This window comes from Crocodylus porosus, unplaced genomic scaffold (assembly GCF_001723895.1).
Source record: "Crocodylus porosus isolate Cpor-Errol unplaced genomic scaffold, CroPor_comp1, whole genome shotgun sequence".
Lineage (NCBI taxonomy): Eukaryota > Metazoa > Chordata > Crocodylia > Crocodylidae > Crocodylus > Crocodylus porosus.
Genome location: NW_017728948.1, coordinates 51992133 through 52014419, shown reverse-complemented (window position 1 = coordinate 52014419; position 22287 = coordinate 51992133). Strand labels below are relative to the sequence as shown.

Genomic DNA, 22287 nt, shown 5'->3' with positions numbered 1-22287 from the left:
TTAAATAGCCAAGAAGAAGCTTAAGTTTGTTAACAGATATCATATTCTTTAACGGATATTTTCTTCTCAGTGTGTGTAATTTAGTTAAATGCTACCAGTAATATGCTGTATTCCTTATGCACCAAAGAATACCATTAGCTACACTGAAAACTTGGATACACAAAGAATTCAGCAGAGGGCTCTCTTGGAATACAAGAACATACATATGCTTCATTTCTGTCAAACATCAGGCTGTTTTTACTGAAACCCAAAAAATCATTTCTGCAACTTTCTCACAGTCCAAAATATATCACATCAGCTGCAACGAATGCCTGTATACCACACGGGTGGTCATATGCTTACTATGCACACTAATGCAGCTCTCCAAATGGGAACAGTTCTCAAGGCCATTAAAATCAATGGAAAGACTCATTGGCTTTGATAGGCCTGGGATAACTATGAACAGCACAGTTATCAGTACAATAAGGTTTGTTGGGTTTTTTTTATATATGTATGATCTTACTTTCATCATCATTTCCCTCATGGTGGTTCCCTACATAAACTGCAACGAGAGAAAGGCAGGATATTGGACAGGAGGAGAAGGCAGAAAGCAACACTCACACCTGAAAGAAACCAAAAGAAACAAGTTTGCCAAAAGCCAAGCTGTAAGGGAGGAAATGCAGTAATAAATACAGTCTTGTGATGCAAGATGAGACGTTTTTGTAAGCAATGGAGTAGTGTTAAACACCCAGAAACCATACTATCCCCATTTCTTCATCTTAGAAGACATAGGGGCACCTCCTCAGGTAATATATAAGTGAGTTAGTTCCAGTGACTGCACTGGGTCTGGCTAACAGTTAAAATGTCAAATGAAGACACGGTCAATTGAGGTCATAGATACATTATTCTCAAGTCCCCATGACAGCTGAAATACTTACAAGGCTTTATTTCCAAAGGAGTGTTATATGGTTCAGGGCTTGTTCCACAAAAGCATTGTTTCTGGAAGTGTTTGACACTTCACTGCTAAACCATTACTTCACATGATTTTTCAAATAGAATTGATGAATTAAGAAAATCATTCCCATAGACCTCCAGAACATTCCCAGAGCAAAGAAAGCTAGTTACAGTAAAACCTCATTCATTTGAAATGCAGGGAAACAAAAACAACTAACTTTAAAATAAATGGGTTCTAAGTAAATGTACCATTACTGGTTTGAATATATGCAAATTAGTATGGGTGTCTTGAGGCGGTCCAAGACAAAGGGTGACAGCCCCTTGCTTGGGCCTTCTGTATTTTTTGTGCCTCAAACCTTGTCACCTTTAGTTTTAACATTTTTGACACCAACGGGTGGGTCTCAGGGCTGGCTCTGCTCCCCTGATGCCAACCTGACATTGCAGGGCCTCCAGGCCTGTTGCCAGTTCCCTGCAAAGGGAACACCAGCCTGTTGGTTTTTTTAAGGGCTACAAAAAAACCCAAAAAACAAACAGTTCCTACCAGCATGTTTGCCCAGTATGGACCTTGGCTTTGTGCCAAGTATTCTATGGTTTTCCTGGTCCAAGGGACCAGATAATGGCTTCAAATTTCCAAGTGACCACATTTTGAATTATCCATATTGTAAAGCATACAAAAAACTATTCTTTTGGCTGGGGAATGACAATATCTGATACTCTAAAATATTCAATACCTAATTAACAAGGCATTACTGTAGTAAACTGAATTTAAAAACTTTTTCATAATCTGAGGTAAGCAGAAACCTGACTACTAGTCTCACAGCATTTGAAAAAAACGTATACAAACTAAAATATTAAAATCATGTAGAGTGGTAGCAAAAGTATATCTGAAGTCTAAAATTGTCTGGACAATCATGAGTCAAATAAAACATATTAAGAATATAGTCAGTTAAAAATGTAATATAAATCAACCATCTTAAAAACATATTATGAGAGCATTTTTAGCCCTCCAGTTTAACATTTTTAAACATGACTATCTTCGTCAAGACGCTAACTGAGGTTTTAAAATACTAATTAGCATGTAGTAAAATGCCACTTGTTTTCCCACCATAGATAAACACAAAAGATGGAAACAACCTGTTACCTTTTGTTGCCTTTGTCCTGCCATAAACATTTTTTCATGGTGGCACAAAGCAAAAGCAAATAGATGTCCATATCCTTTGTCGTGCCACAAATGCGAAGTGAGAGGCAGTAGTAATTTGTGCCACTTGATTGCAATGGACATCTATTTGCTTTATGACATTGTGAGGAAAGCCTGGAGTTGCCCACAGTCTCCAGCTGCCCCAGGCAGGGACTCCCAAGGCTTGAGAAGCTCATCCCTGTATGCCCCAGGAATTGCCCCCAGCAATCTCTAAGGCACATTTCTAGAAGCAGAGAAAGTCATGGTTACCCACTTCCAGACATGCAATATCCAGGGCCTTTAAGCGGGGAAACTTGACTTTCCCGGCTTCCAGAGATGTGCCCTAGAGATTGCTGGGAACATGTCTCTGGAGGCAGGGAACATCCATGGATAGATCTGGTGGGGGCAGTGCAGTGGTGCATTCACACCCCACCTTTGATTTCTGGTCCATCCAAAGTTTAAAACTGACTGCCTGACAGTGGCAGCAGCATTTCTATTCAGGCAACAGTGAGGGAGTCACTTGATTTCATGGCTCATTATAATCTACCTGAGTCTATCTAAACACATCATTCTGCAGGGTTAATGACCCTCTCGCCCTTTTTAATGGTCTTAATGTTCCACCAAACAAATTATTCTTTCTTCTGCAAGTTTGTTGTCTGTTAGCTATGCTCTTCTTAATATAGCTTCTATTTCACAGCCCTGCAAACTGTTTTTAAGTTAAGATAAAAACATTAATTCAGGTGTGGAAACAGTAACTTAGGTGAATATCAACTCAGGTGTGGAAACTGTATCCAGTGCTTCATTGGAAGTTGTGCCAAAATGCTAAAGTCTAGATTATATTTTATGAATCTGAAAGAGGTGTACATATAATTTTAATTACAACAGGACTAAAGAAATAGCATCTATTGATTATTTTTACCTAGCTTGTTCTGTTTTTATATATAATAGGCATTATAGCAAATTAATGCATGTTCCAATAAAGTTATACTTGTTTTTGCTTCAATCTTGAACTGAATAATACAGCCCTAGGCTCCTACCATTTTAGTAAACTTCTAGGTTCTTTTTAACTGGAGAGAAAAAAAAATGTGTTGTATACTATGTGGTGATGATGCATCACATCATCTGCCCTTCCTTTACCCACCCCTTTTCAAATCCTAGATCTGCCTGTGGAAATACCTCACCCATTTTTTCACCTGATCTGATCAATGGGTGGGACAATGTGTGACTTGATTCATTCAGTGAAGCAGATCAGCTGTGGCAGGTCACATCCAGGCACAGGCAATCCCATTTCTCTGCCCCCCACCACACACACATACACACATACTTTACCTATTAGTAACTTAGCCAAAAGATCCACATTTAGGGCTTTCAGAATTTTCCTCCTAGACCAACCCCTAATTATTTTTGCCCTTCTCTGCTTTTTCTGACACCAAGATATCCAGAACTGAAAACAGCTGGCTAATGAGGTTAAACATTAACATAGACTTTTGCAAAAGTCTTTCTGAAAAAGACTATCAACTCCCTGCTTTCAGATGACATTCATATATGTGTAAAACTAGCCAGCCCTGACTTTTATTGCTTCCATGTCACACTGTAAAATTTACTTGAATTTACAAGCAACCCTCCCATGTCTAGTGTCTACCCTACAAAGCAGAAGAATGTTTGCACAGATAAACTCAAGTTAGCTTTAAACTAGTTTGCTCAGGTAATGCTTATGGTGTCCCAAAGCAGCATGGCAGTCAGCCTGGACTGACTACTTGACTACCTAGGTTCCCATACTGGTTCTCTAGCCTCCACTAAACTGGGTGCTACTAGCAGCTATACCTGTATTAGCTCTAAACTAACTAGCTCAGGAACTGTCTTGGATATGTCAACACAAGTAGCAATCATACTTCTGGCTTGTAATGTTGGCACATCCTTAGATCAGTATGAAATCACTGATTTCCATATCTCTTCCTCTCTTTGAACGCGAAGCTTTCAGATTCCTTCCACTCTTACTTTTTCTGTAAGCTGAATATCATTTTATTTTCTGCCCACATATTCAAATACTTTTAGCACTAGAAAGGGAAATAGGTTTGTTATTCTTTATTATCTTGCTTATCTCCCTATCCTGCCATCATGGTAATGCATCTAGCACACTGAAGTCAATAGGAAGTTTCCTTTTTTTTTTTTGTGTCCTTGTGACAAGATATCTAACAAAATTTGCTGATTAGTTGGAATCTGACAGGATGTACCATGAGCACTTCTGCTGTGACCTCAAACTTATAACCTTTGAACTTGTCAACTGTGTCCCTTAGTGCCTGCACCACCCCAGCCCCCGCAATATGAAGTAAGCATAAAGGAAAAGCCCTCATAGGCAAAAAAAAGCATACTTGTACAGTTATTCCTGGTTATGAACATACCTAGAAGAAGGTGGGAACTCTCTCTTACATAAGTTCCTCCTGGCACAAATTTATAAGCTGTGCACCACACACAGAAGAAAATTTCTAGAACACAGACAAACATGGCTGTACTCATGGCTTTCCCGGGATGCAGAGAGCTGATGAAATGTCCACTCAGTCGAGGCCATACACACATTGTAAACACGGCAAGGATGTTGCCGGCTATAGCAGCGCTCCAGGTCTGTAAGTAAAGGAGACCAGCAGAAGATGCCATGCCTATGAAGAGACACAAAAGAGTGTCAGTGAGTCAATCAATTGCACTTTTCCTTTTTACTGCTCACAATCTGAAAGATTTGGTTTTCTAAAAGACATAGGAAAAAAATGGGTAGTAATCAGAAACTTAGTGTACTTAATGAAAAAGGTAGGCAGTATATAGAGCTACCCTACAGAAAACAGTTACAGTCAATGAAAATTTCTGAGGCTTCTTCCATCTCATTCTCTCAGCCAGATTAGGGCTGGGCCCTGAACAGATATTGCATTTGTACTACTAAATTACAAAAAAATTGGGGTTGGAAGAGACCTCAGGAAGTCATCTAGTCCAACCCCCTGCTCAAAGCAGAACCATTCCCAACTAGATCATCCCAGCCAAGGCCACTTTGTCTAGCCGGGTCTTAAAATTTGCAAAGATGGAGAGTCCACAACCTCTCTGGGTAACCTGTTCCAGTATTTTACTACTCTCTTAGTGAGAAAATTCTTCCTACTATCTAATCTAAACTTCCCTTACTGCAACTTGAAACCATTGCTTCTTGTTCTGTCATCTGCCACCACTGAGAAGTCTAGCTCCATCCTCTTTCGAACCCTGCTTCAGGTAGTTGAAGGCTGCTATTAAATCCCTCTCAGTCTTCTCTTCTCCAAACTAAATAAGCTCAGTTCCCTGAGCCTCTCTTCATAAATCAAGTTCCCCAGCCCCCTCACCATTTTCTTTGCTCTCTACTGGACTCCCTCCAATTTGTCCACATCTTTTTTGTACTGGGGGGAGCCCAAAACTGAGCAGAGTATTCCAGATATGGCCTCATCAGTGCTGAATAAAAAGGAATAATCACTTCCCCTGATCTGCTGGCAGAATAATCAACACACCCGAGATATGATTTATCAGACTATTCTGCATTCTTCCACTGACAGGGATTCAAGGATATCTGTAGCCAGGAGGGTTGGGATATTGATTTGCCCTAAAGTGAATTTCAGATCAAACTATACACCTTTGAACCAACTGTACTGCTCAGTCAATAGAATCACCTTTTGCATATATTCTCAGCTGTACATCTACTGACTTCATTGCAAGACTACACTCTGCAGTATTTGTTAGATCAACCCCATGGTCTTTACTGCAAACACTGAAATATGGCTAAGCTTGCCAGAATTTGATTTTTATTGGTAAACATTGATAAACATCAATTTCACCTCACATTGACTAAAAGAAAAATATTCCATCGTTAATAATCAAAATTTATAGAAAGGGAACATAAGAAAAATGATGGCTTGATGAAGCATGTGATGATGGGGGAGCAGTCCTACAGAACCATGCTGACTGTAGTTTGGACTGCAACTCCCCAAAACCCAAGGGGACTGGGAACAAAAGGAAGAGGACATGACAAAGTGGAAGTGGGAGCTACAAGCAAGTGGAGCCAGGACTGATGGCAGCTCTGCCACTCAGCTGGTGGTAGGGTGACCACCCATCTCAATTGGGTGGGAAATCCCAGAATGGGAATATCAAGTCCTAGTCCTGAGCTGCATGACTCCGGGACAGCATTTGTCCCAGATCTGCAGTATCTTGCAGGGATCCAGCTTTTCCATTTACCATGGGAAACAGGAGGTTTCCCAATGCAGGCTGGCAGCATTCCAGCCTGCCAGAGACTGCTGGGAGTGCGACACAGGGGGAGCCACATGCATGTGCACGCCCGCATACATGCATATATCCAGGGGATGCAGCCAAGCAGCATGGAGAGCAGCTCTCTGCAGGTAAGTCTATGGGGAGGAGGGGACATAGGAGGGGCAGGGGAGGAATTCTGAGGTTCCCATGGTGAGGAGGGAGTTGGGCAGGAGCTGGGGGTGCTGCCCAAGGGCAGTGCATGGGGCCTGGGGCTGAGGTGGGGGATGGAATCATGGGCTGCTCATCCTGGAGGGCTATGGCTCCCCACCACTGTGTGCACCCCCAGGGGCACGTGGAAAGGCATGTGCCCTCCAGATTTGTGTGCAGGGTGGTAGATGATTTTTTTGTCTGAGATACAACCAAAAAGAAGAGATTTAAAAAACAAAAACTGCAGCATATCTGCATCAGATTGTCTCATACCTATCAGACACCAGCCAAAACTGGTGAGGGAAGACCAAGTCCAAAACGAAAGCATCGCTCCATGAGCCAGTCCCAATAAAATGGCACCTCTATTAAAAAATAAGGAAAAAAAATACAATTATTTAAATCTTATAATTAATCATACTCAAAGAGAGACTTTCAGATGATGCAGAAAGCACTTATTCATTTAATTTACATGCTGATTTAAAAAGAGAAAAAAAACTACTAACATACTACTTTTCATAACTTATAACCCTTTTGCTATCAAAGATAATTATATGAACAGAAATATTTTTATCTAATACTCTTTTCATTTCATTCTTCAGTGGCCGCATCTACACAGGCCATTATGGCGCATGAATAAACTGCAAAGCTTATTGCTCCACAGTTCATTGCGCCTGGGTGTATCAGTTACACATGCATCCAGACCACAGCACATTGAGTCAGGTTGGAGCACCCCCTGGCTCGCATGCTCCAACCCAGCTGTGGAAGGGGTGGCTGAGGCATGAGGGTGCTTCAGCATGGGGCTAGCCAGTAGGCAGCTCTCACACTGAAGCCCCCACATGTCCCAGCCAGCTGGGTTGGTGCACAGCGCACGAAAAAACTCTGCAGCAGGGTAGTACTTGTAAATTTAAACAAACTGCCCTGCTGCAGAGTTTATTTTCATCTGTCCTAATAAGGGCACGTGTGTAGACATTGAGACGTTTACTGTGCACTTATTTAGTCAACTCTGCAGTAAACACCCTGTGTGGATGAAGTGAAGCTAAAATTGTTTAGTCAGAAATATTACCCTATGCGCATCTCTAACATGACTCAGTTTCACATTAGCTTATAAATGTGCTCCTCAAGTTTACTTTTATAGACCTTCTGTTCAGTCAGTGATCCAGCTCATTTACTATTTTTATAAGTCTTGCATTAATACATTTTGAATTACTACTTTTAGTGTGTTAAATCAGACACTATGCTAGAATACTAAGTCTTATCCCATGGCCCAGATCTTATAATTTACTATCCTGGCTAATAATTATTACTGAATAGTTATACTGCCATGATCAAACCTCATCCTGGGTTACAAAATTTATATGATTTATTATCCAGGCTGTTTAAAGATGGTATTTAATGGGTATACTGTTCTAGAAACCAGAAAACACAATCAAAAATTGATCCCTGATCAAAGAAGACACTACAGAAACATATCTGAAAATAAGTAGTACTGAGGAAAATTCAAATTTAACTTCCAGTTAATACACTTGGGCCCCCACCCTCAAATGAGTTCTGTGTAGGAATAACTTGGCACTTACTCTATTCTACATACGTACTTATATCATGATCATCACTATAGTATCTGAACAGCATGACTAATGCTAATACATCTTGTTCTCTCTCCCCCTCTGGACAGGGCAGGAAACTAATACAGTGACATGTTTTGATTTGGCAGAGTTTCAGGTCGTGAAGTTCACTGAAGGATTGGTGCCATAGCATTATTTTTCAAAACAGGGGGGAAAAAACCACAAAACTCCCTTACCCATATGGATTAGGATCAGGCCCAGGATATGGGTGTCCACTCACAGCCCATCTAGAAATAAGGGAGACTTCTCCAAATATCCAAAATGTGAGGAATATGAGGCTGCCAAAAGCTGTCCCTGACAAAAGCCAGTTTGACCCAGAAACAGTTTCTTTAGCTGTACCGCCAGTCTTCTTACTATATGGGTCTAGAATAAAACAAAGACATATTGTAAATACGGGCAAAAAAGTTAACTACTGCCAAAAAAATTTTAAGGAAAAATAGTTGGGGTCAGAAAACAGTCACGAAAATTTACCAACTCAGGCACATGTGGCCACACATGTGTATGTGAATGTGTGCACACACAAATCAGCTCACCTACACATTACCACAGTAGGTGATAATGAGAACACCTCATTAAATTTTACTAGATATGGTACTTAGAAAAAAACTGTTTGCCTTAAGGGAATGGACTCAATAGATTTTTAAACTACTGTATACTGTATTGGCATGAGTAGTCTTTAAGACATTTGTGATGTTAAATCAACAGAAAAGTCACTAACATTAGCTGAAAGGGAGCTGCTATCTGAAATCCTAAACCCTGGTAAGAATGAAACAAGACACTTCCAAAGAAACCAGAAATAACTCTCCCTCTTTTTTCCATGCATTTTAGATCTGTCTAGTAAGTATTTAATTTGACTGTACTATCTATGTGGTGATGTCAGCAATCAAGGATTATTTTCCCAAACTAGCCCCCCTTCCCAAATTTATAAAATTTTGAAAATTGTACTGAACTCACCCTAAAGTCTTAAATTAGCATTAATTTCTGTTATTAAATATAATAAAATGGATGACCATCATTTAATCTATGATTACGAAGCAGACAAACTTGAGCATTTCTATTTGGTTTCTTTAAAAACAATGTAAGTTCATGCTCTAAGTAACAGAAAGCTATTGTTGAGGATAATTTGTTTCTATAAGCATTTTACATTATTAACAACTAAAAGTATCTATGACACCATTTTTAAACCTAGAGACCCCTAATTAGACTCACAAATCTATTTAGTTCAGCACCTAAATAAAAGTGGCTTATTTTCCAGACATGTTAGATAACAGACCATTGAGGTCAGCAGGAGATTCTAAATTTCCCAACTAACCTAAGCATTTATCTCCAGACGTTCAGGTCCTGATATATCAGACTTTCAAATTACTATTTTGAATAGTGATTCAGGCAGACAGAAATCAATTTTAAGGGGTCTTTATGACAGGGGGAAAACTATAAAAAGTGGTCCCAAGCCTGCTCTTAAAAACTCCCAAACATGTTTGAAATCATTTTAGTACTATATACAACTTGTACATAGTGCATGGGGTGTAGTCTGATACACAGGTCTTATAAGGATAACCTGCCTGTCCCATTTATGGACTTTTCATTCCATAAGCCAGTAGTTCTCAACCTTTTTTGTCTACAAATGGGTCCTGGTACATCAATGGCCAGTCCCAACCCAGTAAATAGTTTAAGTAGAAAACACACAAGTATTATGGCCCCAAAATACTTAGTACAGTCTACAAGTTAAAGCAGCTCAACAGTCTTAATTTTAAAGATAGAAATCAACATTAACAGGTAAACATTAACAGCAATATCATCATGTGGCCCTCCATTATTCCCAAGTGCTGTTCATCATTGTGCAGTTTGCACAAATCAATTTGCCAGTGCCCTTCACTCCTGAGTCACAGCCCCCTCGCCTTGCCTGTGCCACTCATGGCCAAGCCACAGCACCCTGGCACTGATGGTGCCCTCACTCCTGACCCACAGCTCGCTGGCCCCACCAGTGCTCCTCACTGCTGACTCATTCCCCTTCCCACCAGGCCATGCTGGTGTCCCTCCCCGCCTCCCCCCAGCCTTCTGGTGCCCCTCAATCCTGACCCACAGCACCCCCCATCCTTGCTAGTACCCCTCACGTCTGATCCACAATCCCCCACCCCCTGTGCCATGGTGGTGCCCCTCATGCTTGACCAGCAGCTCCCTTCCCCCTCAGCCCTGCCAGAAGGGGCCCCCGGCTGCCCCAGTCCTGCCTGGTGGCTGCAGTGGCTCCAACTCATGTGGGCAGTGGCGTAGTGAATCCAGCCCCAGCATGGGCTGGAGGGAGGAGGAGGGGAGGCCTGTGGTACCCCCTCCCTGGGCTGGGGCTCCTGTGCCATGCCAGGTAACCTGGCCATGGCCACCCTGCCAAGCAGATCCTCCTAGCCACCCCACTCCTGTGAGCACAGGGACCAGCCCTGGCGCCATCAGCCTCGCTATGCAGCTCCCCACCACCCCTGAAAGGCCCCCCCATGCCCTTCCCCCACTGGAGGGGCAGGTGCCTCCTCCCCCACCCTGCCACAGCCCCAGTGCCCGGCCACCTTCCTCCAGTACCAGCGGGCACCCAACCAACTCACATACCCATCCCCTCTACACACCCCTGCCACACACACACACACACACCCTCCTTCCACAGTCCCCCTGACAGCCCCCAAGCCCTGGCCCTCCAGCCTCTACTCCCCATACACTTACCTGCATCCAGCTGCCAGGGCTGCTCTGACCACCCTGCCTGGCTGCATGCCAGCTATGTGCGTGTGTGTGCACAGACACACATGGCACCCTGTACCTCCAATCACCATAAGCAGCTCCTTGCAGACTGGAAGGCTGCCGGCTTGCAACGGGAAGCCTGCATTTTCCCACATTTTTTTATTGCCTGTTTGTAACCTTTTCAAATAGTCTTGAGACCCACTTATGGGTCGTGACCCACAGGCTGAGAAACACTGATTTACACAACACCCTTCTAAGCTGCACTACTGCTCTTATGCCCGTAGGTGACCAGAAAGAGCATATAGCCTGCCAGCTTGACCTGTAGTAATCTTACAGATACACATAGCTCTGCCCTATGAAAAAATATTAGCATATTTTATCCCACATACTTCAGAGGGACTTGAAGTAGTACAGTGGACCTGTAGGTCTGTAGGATCCTCGTACAAAATGCTTTTTCCTGAGAGAGTTGCAGCATCTATTTATAGCCTATTAATGGCTCAGCTTCAAAATGCCAGAGAAGAGACTGAATAATGGCTGATCTAAGGGGTGCACAGTGAAGTGCAGCTCCCAGCTCTAACTCAGAACAATTTTTGCAAAGCATTCTGAGTTATAGCACTACCCCAGACCAAACAGAAGTTCACTGTTGGTTCCAAGGGGAAGGGGAATGGCTGGGAGCCTGCAGCCAGGTTTCCATAGCAATGGCCAGTGCTCATAAAGGAAGAAAACCCCTCATTATTAAGCAGTTAATTCTGACAGCCAATGCATGGGAGAAAATATCGTGCAAGTTCTAGAGAATGCAAATGTATTCATGCACAAAGACTCAATAACTGATTTTACATGAAACAATGTACCTATCTTCAACACTGAGATTTAAATATTTTTATAAGAATTTTTTTACTATAACATTTACCTGTAAAAATTCGGTCAGCTGCTGCTATGAAACCTATGATCAATATGACCAAGTTGGCAGTTTGTGAGCTCCAGACTGGGTTGAGCGAAGTATACCAGATTCGTAGTACAAGAAGAAGAATCTTTCCTAGGATGAATCCCCATATCCTGCTGTATCTGTAAATGCAGAATCAATTCTTGAGTATATGGTACATTTAAAAAAATGTTATATGCAAACTGGGATTTAATTATTGTACAAATACTATATTAAATTTAAATTATTTTTCAATTATTGTTCAGTTAATTAATTTGAGTTGAGCTCATGAGTCATCTATAAGCATATTGATATTTATAACTATAAAAAATACCTTTGTAAACTGTCTCCTGACCACCATGTTACTGTTTGAACCACCAGCGATGAGGAAACACCTGCAGCCAAGATCAATAGTCGAAGTATAGCATTTGGAGCTTGATATGAAGCTATGCTTCCTGCAAATGGATGCAGAAACTTACTTTAAAGGGCTACGTTTGGAAAACAGACCAAGAAATAATTATTTTCTGTGCACTTGTTCAAATTCACCTAGGATTTATGCCTTGTCCCATGCTAATGTCATAGTTAACTTTTCTTTTATTGTTAATTGCTTTAAGGGCACCTCCAAATTGCCCCGATTATTACAATCCAGGAGACGATCAAATGCAAAATTACTACCAAGTGCCTCCAACCATAGCTATTCTGTAAATATCAAAGCTAGCTTTGTTTGAAACTTCAGTGCACAAAATAAAACAGGTCATTATCAATAGGAGCAGTGGGGACAGAAAACTAGCTACTTATGAGGGACAGCTGGATCAGTTTATTAAAGAGATTACATAAAGTGTTTGTTTCAGATAGCAAGGAACTGGACTCCATGACCTAAGGTATTCCTTCCATTCAGCTGTAAATTAACAGCAAATTTTCCTTGCTGTAATTTTACCATGCTGTTCTGTCAATATGACTTGGTATTTAACTGTTCAAACCACTGCTCCTTAAGTCCCTATTATACAAACAATTTCAAACTACTAATATCTAAAAGTAGTAAAATCTGAAAAAGCTGTATCCAAAATGGATCACTCTGGAACTGTGCTACATACAAGGTTTCACTCCATTAGCAGTCCCCAACACTGTCATGAAATTCTGATCTTTGTCCCAAAACTCAGTCTTGGTCATACTGACCATTTTTGACAGCCCATTTCATTTCATCAACAAGGCTTGCTGTGCCTAGCATATTCATTCCTACAAGTTGGCTTGTTCCTGCCTCTTCTTGCAGTTCTCCTCCTAGGTATGTCACCCTGGAATCACCTAACCTGTGATCAGTCTGCTCCTCTCCTTTCTCATGGAAGTAGTCACCCTAATCTCTCCCTGTCCTTCTAACATCCCTCCAGGATCAACAAGCTTCTTCTGACTGCTTTCCTATAGCACAGAAATGAATGATCTCTGATCAACTGCCTTACTTTATCTGGGACCAGCTCAGTTCTCTCCTGTCCAACAAGCAGAGCCTATCCTATTTCTTCTTCAGGAGTGCCTTGGCATCATTTCCATTCCAGGTTTACTTCCTTCCAATCTACCTCAGTTATCCTCCAGCAAGAACTACACTTTCTAGATCCCCCTTATGCTCCTTACAAGAAAATTCCACCACATTCAGTAAAACCTCTTCTCCACTGCAAAACCTGTTCAATAGAGCAGGGCTTCCCTATCTGCTGTGGAGAACATGGTTTGGGAGGATTAATTAGCTCACCAAGTTAAAACAAGTGAATTTACCAGAAGATGGCTGCTGCACTTACACCTGCTGTATCCCAGTGAAAGCTAAACCATGGTAATTTAATAGGTGTTTCATATGGGGGTAAACTTCTACTTACCACTGAAAAAGTAGACACAGGAAGCAGTTGCGACAATTCAGCTGATGTGTTAAGTCCAACTCCCACTTGACCTTAGAATATTTTATCTACCCCCACCCTGAAACAGTTTAAATAGTGTTGGCAACACCAAAAGGAGCTAATGTAATCTTTCAGATCTGGCAAACTTCCTTAGGTCACTCAGGGTCAATCTTGCGTAATGCCCTCTGCATTTATGACAGAATGTTTATTCACCATCTATTGTACTATAATCATAAGTAAATAATTAAATCTCTTACACTAAGAGCAAAGTGAAGCAAATATTTTTACAAAGCTTCTATGTCACATGCATGTCTATGAATTATTCCTATTTGTTGAGTTACCATAATGTTTTTAAGCCCCCTTAATGATAATAAAATTAGTGAAAAGAGAAACAAATGTTTATCTGAGAGGGATATTGCACATACAAATCATATTACGAGAAAGGAAAAGATGATCATGATAATTTTGGTTTCATCCTTCCATGCCCTCCCAACTATTTGCACTTACATGTGATAAATATTGACTATAGCATGGGTTCATCAGGGTAGAATCAATAGAGATTCACCTAGCCTGACAACACTACTAAAACTGCATAATTGTGGCTAGAATCCAGAATTTGCACTTAAAAAACGTATCTTCCCTGCCTCAGGCATTTTAATCAGCCCTGAATCATTTTACCCTTGCTTTATTACAATTATTTGTAATATATTTGGACTGTAAATTAAGGAGCAATTCTGGCTTTAATCTCATTAGACTAACTAAATAAGATATAAAGGGAGAGCATAAGATTTCATGAACCAAGGTTCACTCCATCAGGTGCAGTCAAAGGACATGCAGAAATCAGAGTATAATGTGAAGTGAACGATTATACTCACTCTACGCTATACTCTGATTTCTGCATGCCTTTCCACATTATCTAATGAAGAGAAGTTTGGTTCACAAAAATGTGTGCTCTATAAATAAATAAATAAAAATAAATAAATGTGTGTCTCAACATGTATAAATAGATATATATCTAGATACCTTATTTTGTTAGTCTATAAAGGTGCATATCTAACCTGCCTTCTGACTGACTTCAGACTAACATGGCTAACTTCAGTCTCATTGGCATAGGTAACAATAGTAACCTGTCAATGTAAGTAACAATCACAAGAAATAGTAACACTGATAGGGAATGCAGTAGCCCAATGGACTACCTATGATGAGCACTGCATGAGTAAGTCTCATTTGAGCCTAGTGAATAAGACTAGCTGACCAGAATTTATCACATAATTCTAAAACTAGTTGCCGCATGGCAAGTGGCATATTCAACCATGCACATGAGCCAAAGTCATACATTTCTTCACACTGGAAATTTTGGGAAGAAGTAAAAAGCATTAACCATTGTAAATGCCTACATTCACATTTTCCACAACAATTGGTAGACGTGAATGTGACACTAGTGCTAATTAACAAGATGTATTAAGAATAAAAATTTAAGCGTACCCTCTGTGTACTCTTAAATTTGTGGGGCAAGGAAATGCTAAAACGGGCACAACTTATACACATGCAACTCTTGTGGTATACAGGGAAAGCAAGGGGTATTCTGGGGAGCTCAGAATGGGGCATAGGGGTTGGGCCCTGGTGCTCCTGTTGAGCCTTGTGCTCCAGATTGGGCCCAAATGTCTGCTGTATGACTGTTACCCACTTCAAGAGCTTCTGAAAGGTGTAAGAATCTACTTATATCCCATTTCTCTTTCATTTTCCAATTTGTTGTTACAACACTTAACTTCACGTTTCTAATAAAAGTTTGAATCCAAGTTACTTGACTTCATTGGATACACTGTGCAGACTGCTGTTAATATATGTCTGTGGTCCCAAAAGCAAAATTTATAAAACACTAGTTACAGGTACAGACTTCTAAGCTAAGTACAGACATTTAAAAAGCCTGAGCCTGAATTGAGTCAATCTTTGCAAGTTACTCTAACCTGCATAGATTGAACTGGCAAGCAAGTGAATAGACATTCACTTTCAATTCTGGAAATGCAGGCACATGCCTACAGCAGCTCAGGCCAGAAGCTGGGGGGGTACTAGAGTATGCCTTGCCTTCCCTTCCACAGTGGCCTCATGGGAGGGAAGCTAAGCTGAGTGGGGGGCATAGCCAGGCCTCAGCAGGCCTGAGTATGATTTGGGAGGGGTTTAAACCCCCCACCTTAGCCTGCAGGGATCCCAGCTGGGGAAAGCAACCCTTAGCAGGCCTTTTGGGTGGGGAGGGGGAAGAAGGACCATGGCCAGACCCTGGCCCCCAGCCAGACATTGGCTCAGCATGACTCTCTCAGGTGAAGGGGGCAGGGAGGGGTTTTATTCCCCCCTCTGTCTTCCCCCACCAAGGGACCACAGCTGGGGTTTGCCTGGCTGGGGCCAGGTGATGGTGGTGGTGGCCAGGACTGCCAGACCCCGGCTGCAGTCCCCAGTGGGAGAGGGGACAGAGTGGGGTCTTCCCTGACCCCTTCACCTCAGGGAGCCCATGCCAGCCCGTGTCTGGCCATACCTCTGCCCCTTGAGTGGCGAGGGGAGAGGGACCCTGACAAGGGCTACTGCACCCCAGCCAGGCAGACCCTGGCTGGGTTCCCAGGGAGAGAGGGGAAGGAGCGGGGAGCAGACAGCCCAGCCCAGCCCAGGGCTGTAGAGCATGCTAGGGGCTCTGATTTAACTTAAACCAGGACGGGGTCTGGGACAGAAGTTCCATAATTTGGAACTCCTAGTTTGACCTCCATCAGTTAAGTCTGACACTACATTCAACCACGTTTATCTTAAACCAGTTTTGGCCATTTTGAAACTGGTTTATGTACACTGAACTTTTGTTCTGTTACAGGTTTAAACCAGTTTCTGATCATGTAAATCAGTTTATGTGTAACTTCTGTCCTAGCCCTAAAGGCTACTGTTTTTGGCAACCTACCCAGAAGGTCTAATAGAGGTTGGGTATAGCCATATATCAGCATGACAGCAAACTGCCCTGGACTTTGGCCTGCATCTCTGTACTTCCTGTGCTCACTCTTTTTGCATGCTTAATTCTGCTTATGTCTACTGATATCTTTTGCTGAACCCGTGAAGAAACTGGTAAGTGCAGTTATAATGTATGATGTAGTGGTTACTGGAGAATGCATTAAGAAGTAGAATGAGAAAATAAAGGAATCATCAGATGCTAGGGGATGAAAAGCAGTCCCATGGCAGACCCAGCCCCTATCTATGAGCCAGATGGTTCCTCTGAATTGCTGGGCAGGAGAAAATTCAGGGGGCACTATGTATATACAACTATGTATGGAAGCATTCACACCACCTTCAGAATTATCCCTAATACAGAGCAGTTACAGGATTGGATATTTAGTCACCTTCTCAAGGTGTTCCTTCACGAGGTCAGCATTTATGGAGGGTAGGGGATCCCCCTCACCCAGATTTCTCTGCCCCTTCAGGCAGGGGGCTGGACTGGATGATCTCCCGAGGTCCCTTCCAGCCCTAATGTCCATGAAATCTATGCCGAATTCAAGCATTTGAAAAAGGCTGAAAGCATTATTCCCCAAAAGATGACAGATAATGCCTGGAGCAGCCCTAGTACAGAACTTGAAATGTCTGTTAGAAATTATAGTGATTCTCCCATGATTGGGGGAGCAGCAAAAGGTACAGGCTCCTGGGGTTTTGCTTGCACAGTGTTTGAAAAGCAACATGTCAGAAGTTGCTAGCCTGTGTCCTAAAAGGCTGAGCAATAAGGTGCATTTTTGTGGCATTTAATGCTCTGGGCAGAAGCCTTCAAATGAAGGTTAATCAATTAGCTCAAGTCAATGAAAAACTAAAGGAGCAACAGTGGAAAAGGATCTCAGGATTCAGAAGATGTGTATACTAACAGGAAGCTATAGAGAGTATATGGGAAGTAAGAGAAGGCCAGGAAGGGACTTGCTGAAGTGCAGAATAAGAGGACCAGTGCTTCAGAAGGGTCCAAATCAGGGAGGTGCTCAAAAGGGACAGCAAGTCTTCAGGGAGCAAGGCCTTGGGTTCATTGGAAAGAATCTCTGTTCATGAACTGCAACAGACTGTCTCTGGACACATCTATACATGCACTAATGCACCATAATTATGGTACATTAAGTTTAGCATCTTTAATAAAGGGTATTAACTTAATGCACCATAATTGGTGCTACTGCACAGCAGAGCTGTGCAAAACTTTGGCAGCTGTTTCATTTTGGAGGTGTTTTGGCCTGTTTCAGCACTTGAAACACCAAATCTGAAACAAAATGGAAGGCTCCAAAATGTTTCAGAAAAGTTTTGGATGTTTCACAATGTTTCAGAGGCACCCCTGAGAATAGTCTGGCACAGCCCCTCAGCCCTCCTTTTAAAGTGCCGGGGGGGCTGGGCAGGGGATGGGGCTGGGCACAGCAGCCATGGGGGCTCCTCCCACAGCTATCCCTACCGTGGCAGAGACAGGCCAGAGAAGCCGCAGGAGAAGCCCTCATGGCTGCCCTGCCTAGCCCTGTCCCTCACCTGGGCCCAGCATCCCAGCACTTTAAAAAAAAAGCAAAATATAGCCCCATACTCACCAGCTGTAGCAGCAACAATCAAGGCCTCTGAGCACTCATGGCAGAGCCCGCCCCCCATGCAGCGCAGGACAGTGGGGGGCAGTGGGGATCACCCCTCCACCTAGCACCCACGCGGCAGCTGCCCCATGGTGTGGGTGCAATGTGGCTCAGCAGGCCACGAGGAGGCTGGGGCCAGGTAAGGCAGCCATAGAGGTTTCTTCTGCAGCTTCCCCTGCCTGGGGACAGGCAGGCACAGCCAGAGGAGCCACAGGAGAACCTGCAGCTGCCCAGCTGCACCTGCCTCTCCCCAGCCGATCCAAATCTCCAAATCAGCACCAAAACAGCGTGGAAACTCTGAAACAGATTCGGCCAAATTGAAACAGAACGGTGATCTGAAACACCAAAATGAATCACTGTCCCTCCAAAATGGCCAAATTCAAAATGGAAATGAAACAGCTGTTTCACACAGCCCTACTGCACAGTAGTGCCAACACATCTTTCAGGTGATGCTAATGTGCAGTAAACCAATTCTACTACGTATTAGCATAGCTTTCACCACGATGCACTAATGCACAGTAGAATTAGTCTACTACTCTTTTATCATCTCATGTAGACATGCTCCCTGAGGATAAGCCTTCTCTTGCCCCTCATCTGCAAAATAGACTGTGGCATCTGATGAGACTGATCCTTGTACCCTATTCCCAGAGAATCATAGAATAAAATACACTGATGGGGAAACAAGGAAACTGTGGGACAGCGATACAATACTAGGACTTGAGCAAAAAAGACATCTGATTCATACTACATATTCAGTAATAGCATGGAGCTCTATCTAAAGGAACAGTTTTCAGCAGAAAAGCCTTCAGAATATCAATTGCTAATGAAACTCACTTAAAGGACTTCTGAAAGAGGTAGAGATCATTTAGTAAAATGTGGAAAGGAATTAAATTAACAACATGGACTAAAGGGAATCTTAGCATACAGTGGGTGTGTCTACACTTGCACTTCATTGTGCATTAGCCTATTTTAATGCACATTAATTAGTGTCACAGAAAAGTGCTCTTTTGCTAACATGCATTAAAATAGGCTAATGCACCATTTTCTAGTACCTCACAAGGGAGGCACTAAATTTAATGAGCATTACCAAAAGCGCATCAGTGAATGTGTAGACATGCCCAATCAGTCCCTAAAAAGGCAGTTTATATATACTGGCAACAGATAATGAAAGGCTAAAGAATTAGCAGTAGAGAAACATATAGTTTGAGGTAATAAACAAAAGAGAACAGAGGCTGTATGACCTGAAAATGATTGGCTCTTAGTAATGATAGTGATTTGGACCCTTTTTATAAATACCTCAGACTGCAAATACAGCATTACTCTTGATTTACACACTAGTGGGAGAGCTAGCTTGGTTGCAGGTAGACTGGAAACAAGTTTCACCCTTAAGTCATGATATGAGAATAGAGGGTGTCAAATTCGTGTTTCACAGGCTGTCTCCCTTCTGCTTTCCTTAGCTCTAAATAAAGGCATCACTTAAGCACACTGGCAGGATAGTGTGAAGGGTGATAGTTCCATTTTATGGGGGACCCTCACTGCCAGGAAGTGTGGGGATTGCAGGGGGGAGGGGTATGTGGCCTGTTTTAATGAACCAACCATAAATATTAGTTCTGTGAAATAGTATAGAATCCTTTTGTGAAACTGATCCAAGCTAATGATAAACATGCCAAATGTTCCAAGCTGGAAAAGGGTCTGGCAAGCAGGTTGGTCTCTTCCCTAAGTTAAAGTTAACTTCTGATCAAAAAGGTACAGTTTGCATGTTACAGCAGTGCTACATCTAACAGTTCAGCCAGTGGGAAAGTTTCAGCATTGTAGCAATACTAAACTTACTTCTTTGAGTTACCCCAGTGGATAAAAATGTAGCTTATCAACAGCAGAAACAGGATAGCACAGTACAAAATACCAGATAGAGAAGCACATGATCCATGAATCCCAGTGGGATAAAACAAAGCTATGATAGCTGGGGTTGGTTATTGGGAATAAAGTAGATTTAGAATGGATTAGAGGGTGTTCCATTTTGTTAATTAGATTTGCATGCTTTTCCCCCCCAAATTAGCTCAGTATGGTGTACAAAAAAAAAATTATAAAACAGATCAAAATATTAAAATAAAATAGCATGTTATCAAATAAGTTCCCCAAACAATGCCCCAGCTGTACAATGTGAGATAAGGCTACAGAAATTATGGTGGTAGCATGGACTTCAGCATAGATGGCAATGCTGGATACAGATTTGGATTGTTAGTCTGCATTAAAATCCATCCTGCTGTGCCTTCCTCTCCACCATTACCCATGCCAGCCAAATTAAATAGGGGTCTGTATATTTACATATGGTACAGCTGAACCTTCATCTGGTGGCTAGATGTTCCCTCACTATAAATATATGGATCCTCACACACAGCATGTGTATGATGTACATACAACAATGAGAAAAATACAGCACTGATTTTAACAAGCAAATAGTATGCCTGAGTTTTGATTAGGAGAAGGGACACAGGAATGAAGCGGGAGATAAGTATGACTGGAAAGGGTGCTTGGCAGAAAAGGAGATGGGGGAAGGGGTCTTCAGAAAATACATATTTTTTCCCCAAATGAATTAAATGAACAAACATAGTTTTGAGGTGCTTGTAATTGTTTAATAGCCAAAAACTGATGTAGGGAGCAGGAACTCTAAGTAGAACAAGTACATTTAATCAAAATGTCAATTTTCCATTGAAAAATAGTTTTGCTGTGAATTTTTGAGCTAGACTTAGAGGAAAGGTATGAGAGATCTTGGCCTGGTAGATGAATGGAATGGGGGAGGAGAAGGCAGGAAGGAAAAGGCAGGGAGCCAACAGGCATGAAGCTGAGAGGGAAGAGAATTTGAGTGGGAGACACGGCATACTAGGACAGGAAGAAGAGTAACAGCATGAAGTAGCTAAACCACTTGAAGGTGAGAATGGTCAGCTGGACATAGAAAGTGTCCAAGCCTTTAAGAAAAGCTTCTGCTTCCACTGCTTTAAAGGTGGGGCATTTGGTAGTTTAGAATGGTTTAACTGTGTCCCAGAACCCTTGGTGATAGTCAGGTGTAGGCTGTCTGAGGCTCCAGAGGGACCTAATGTTCTCGCTGGCTGTCCTAAGAACAGAGAGGGTGAAGAAACTGTTCCCATCTCTTCCCCTATTGCTGCTGTTACGCACAAGAAGTCATAAAGGTAAGGGCTAAATCACAACTTGTCCAGCATAGGCTGACACCTAGGGGAGAAGGGAAGAGGACAGGCTGCAATCCCTCTCAAGGCAAACTCTTGCAAAGAGACACTATAGGGATAGCTGGATAAAGAATAAAAAGGGATAGAGATGTTACTAGTGCTGGCAGCGGTACTACAAGCCTCAGAAAAACCCTGGATGGGAACACAGGATGGGTCATATCCCCATAATGGCAGAAGCTGGCTCTGTATAGGAAGTCCCACTGTCCAGTGTACTTTCTCTGCAGTGTTTAAACACTGCATTAGATCTCCAATCAACACCACTCAGTAGCACAGATCATCTCCAGAGCAGCTTGACCAGAGCTCCAACCATATCTTTTTTTTAATGTGTAACCCACAAGCAGGTCGAGAGAACCTTTCACATCCTTTATAAACAGCCACAAAATAAAAAGTAATTTTTAAAATAGGGCACTTCTGACCTGGACCCCAAAGACCTCATTGCTCATTAGCAAGCTCCCTAATAATTGTTTTTGCTAAATAAAACACCACAATGTAAAAAAAATCCTGGGGAAAAGATTCTAATTATCAGCACTGCCAACAGGCTGTAGCCACAAATCTCTTCAACCTGTTTTTCTCCCCTGATACCACCACTGCAAAGGCTCTTCCAGTCCATCTGGAGCAGTATAGGAAAAATGGGTCCCAATCCCATCTGGTGTGCCAAAGTTTCAGGCTGGACATAAGGAAGAATTTCTTTACTGTCCGAGCCCCCAAGGTCTGGAACAGTCTGCCAG

The 22287-nt window shown here is 42.3% G+C and overlaps 1 protein-coding gene across 1 annotated transcript in view; it reads right to left on the bottom strand.

The window, feature by feature from the left end:
- Window positions 1–22287, bottom strand: part of CWH43 (cell wall biogenesis 43 C-terminal homolog) — a 52001-nt gene that overhangs the window by 21051 nt on the left and 8663 nt on the right. The window contains exons 3-7 of the mRNA XM_019553446.1: window positions 12168–12288; window positions 11822–11976; window positions 8367–8553; window positions 6842–6930; window positions 4513–4767 (exon numbers count right to left, since the gene is read on the bottom strand). Of these exons, the coding sequence (XP_019408991.1) occupies window positions 4513–4767; window positions 6842–6930; window positions 8367–8553; window positions 11822–11976; window positions 12168–12288 (807 nt within the window). The remainder of the gene's footprint in view (window positions 1–4512; window positions 4768–6841; window positions 6931–8366; window positions 8554–11821; window positions 11977–12167; window positions 12289–22287) is intronic.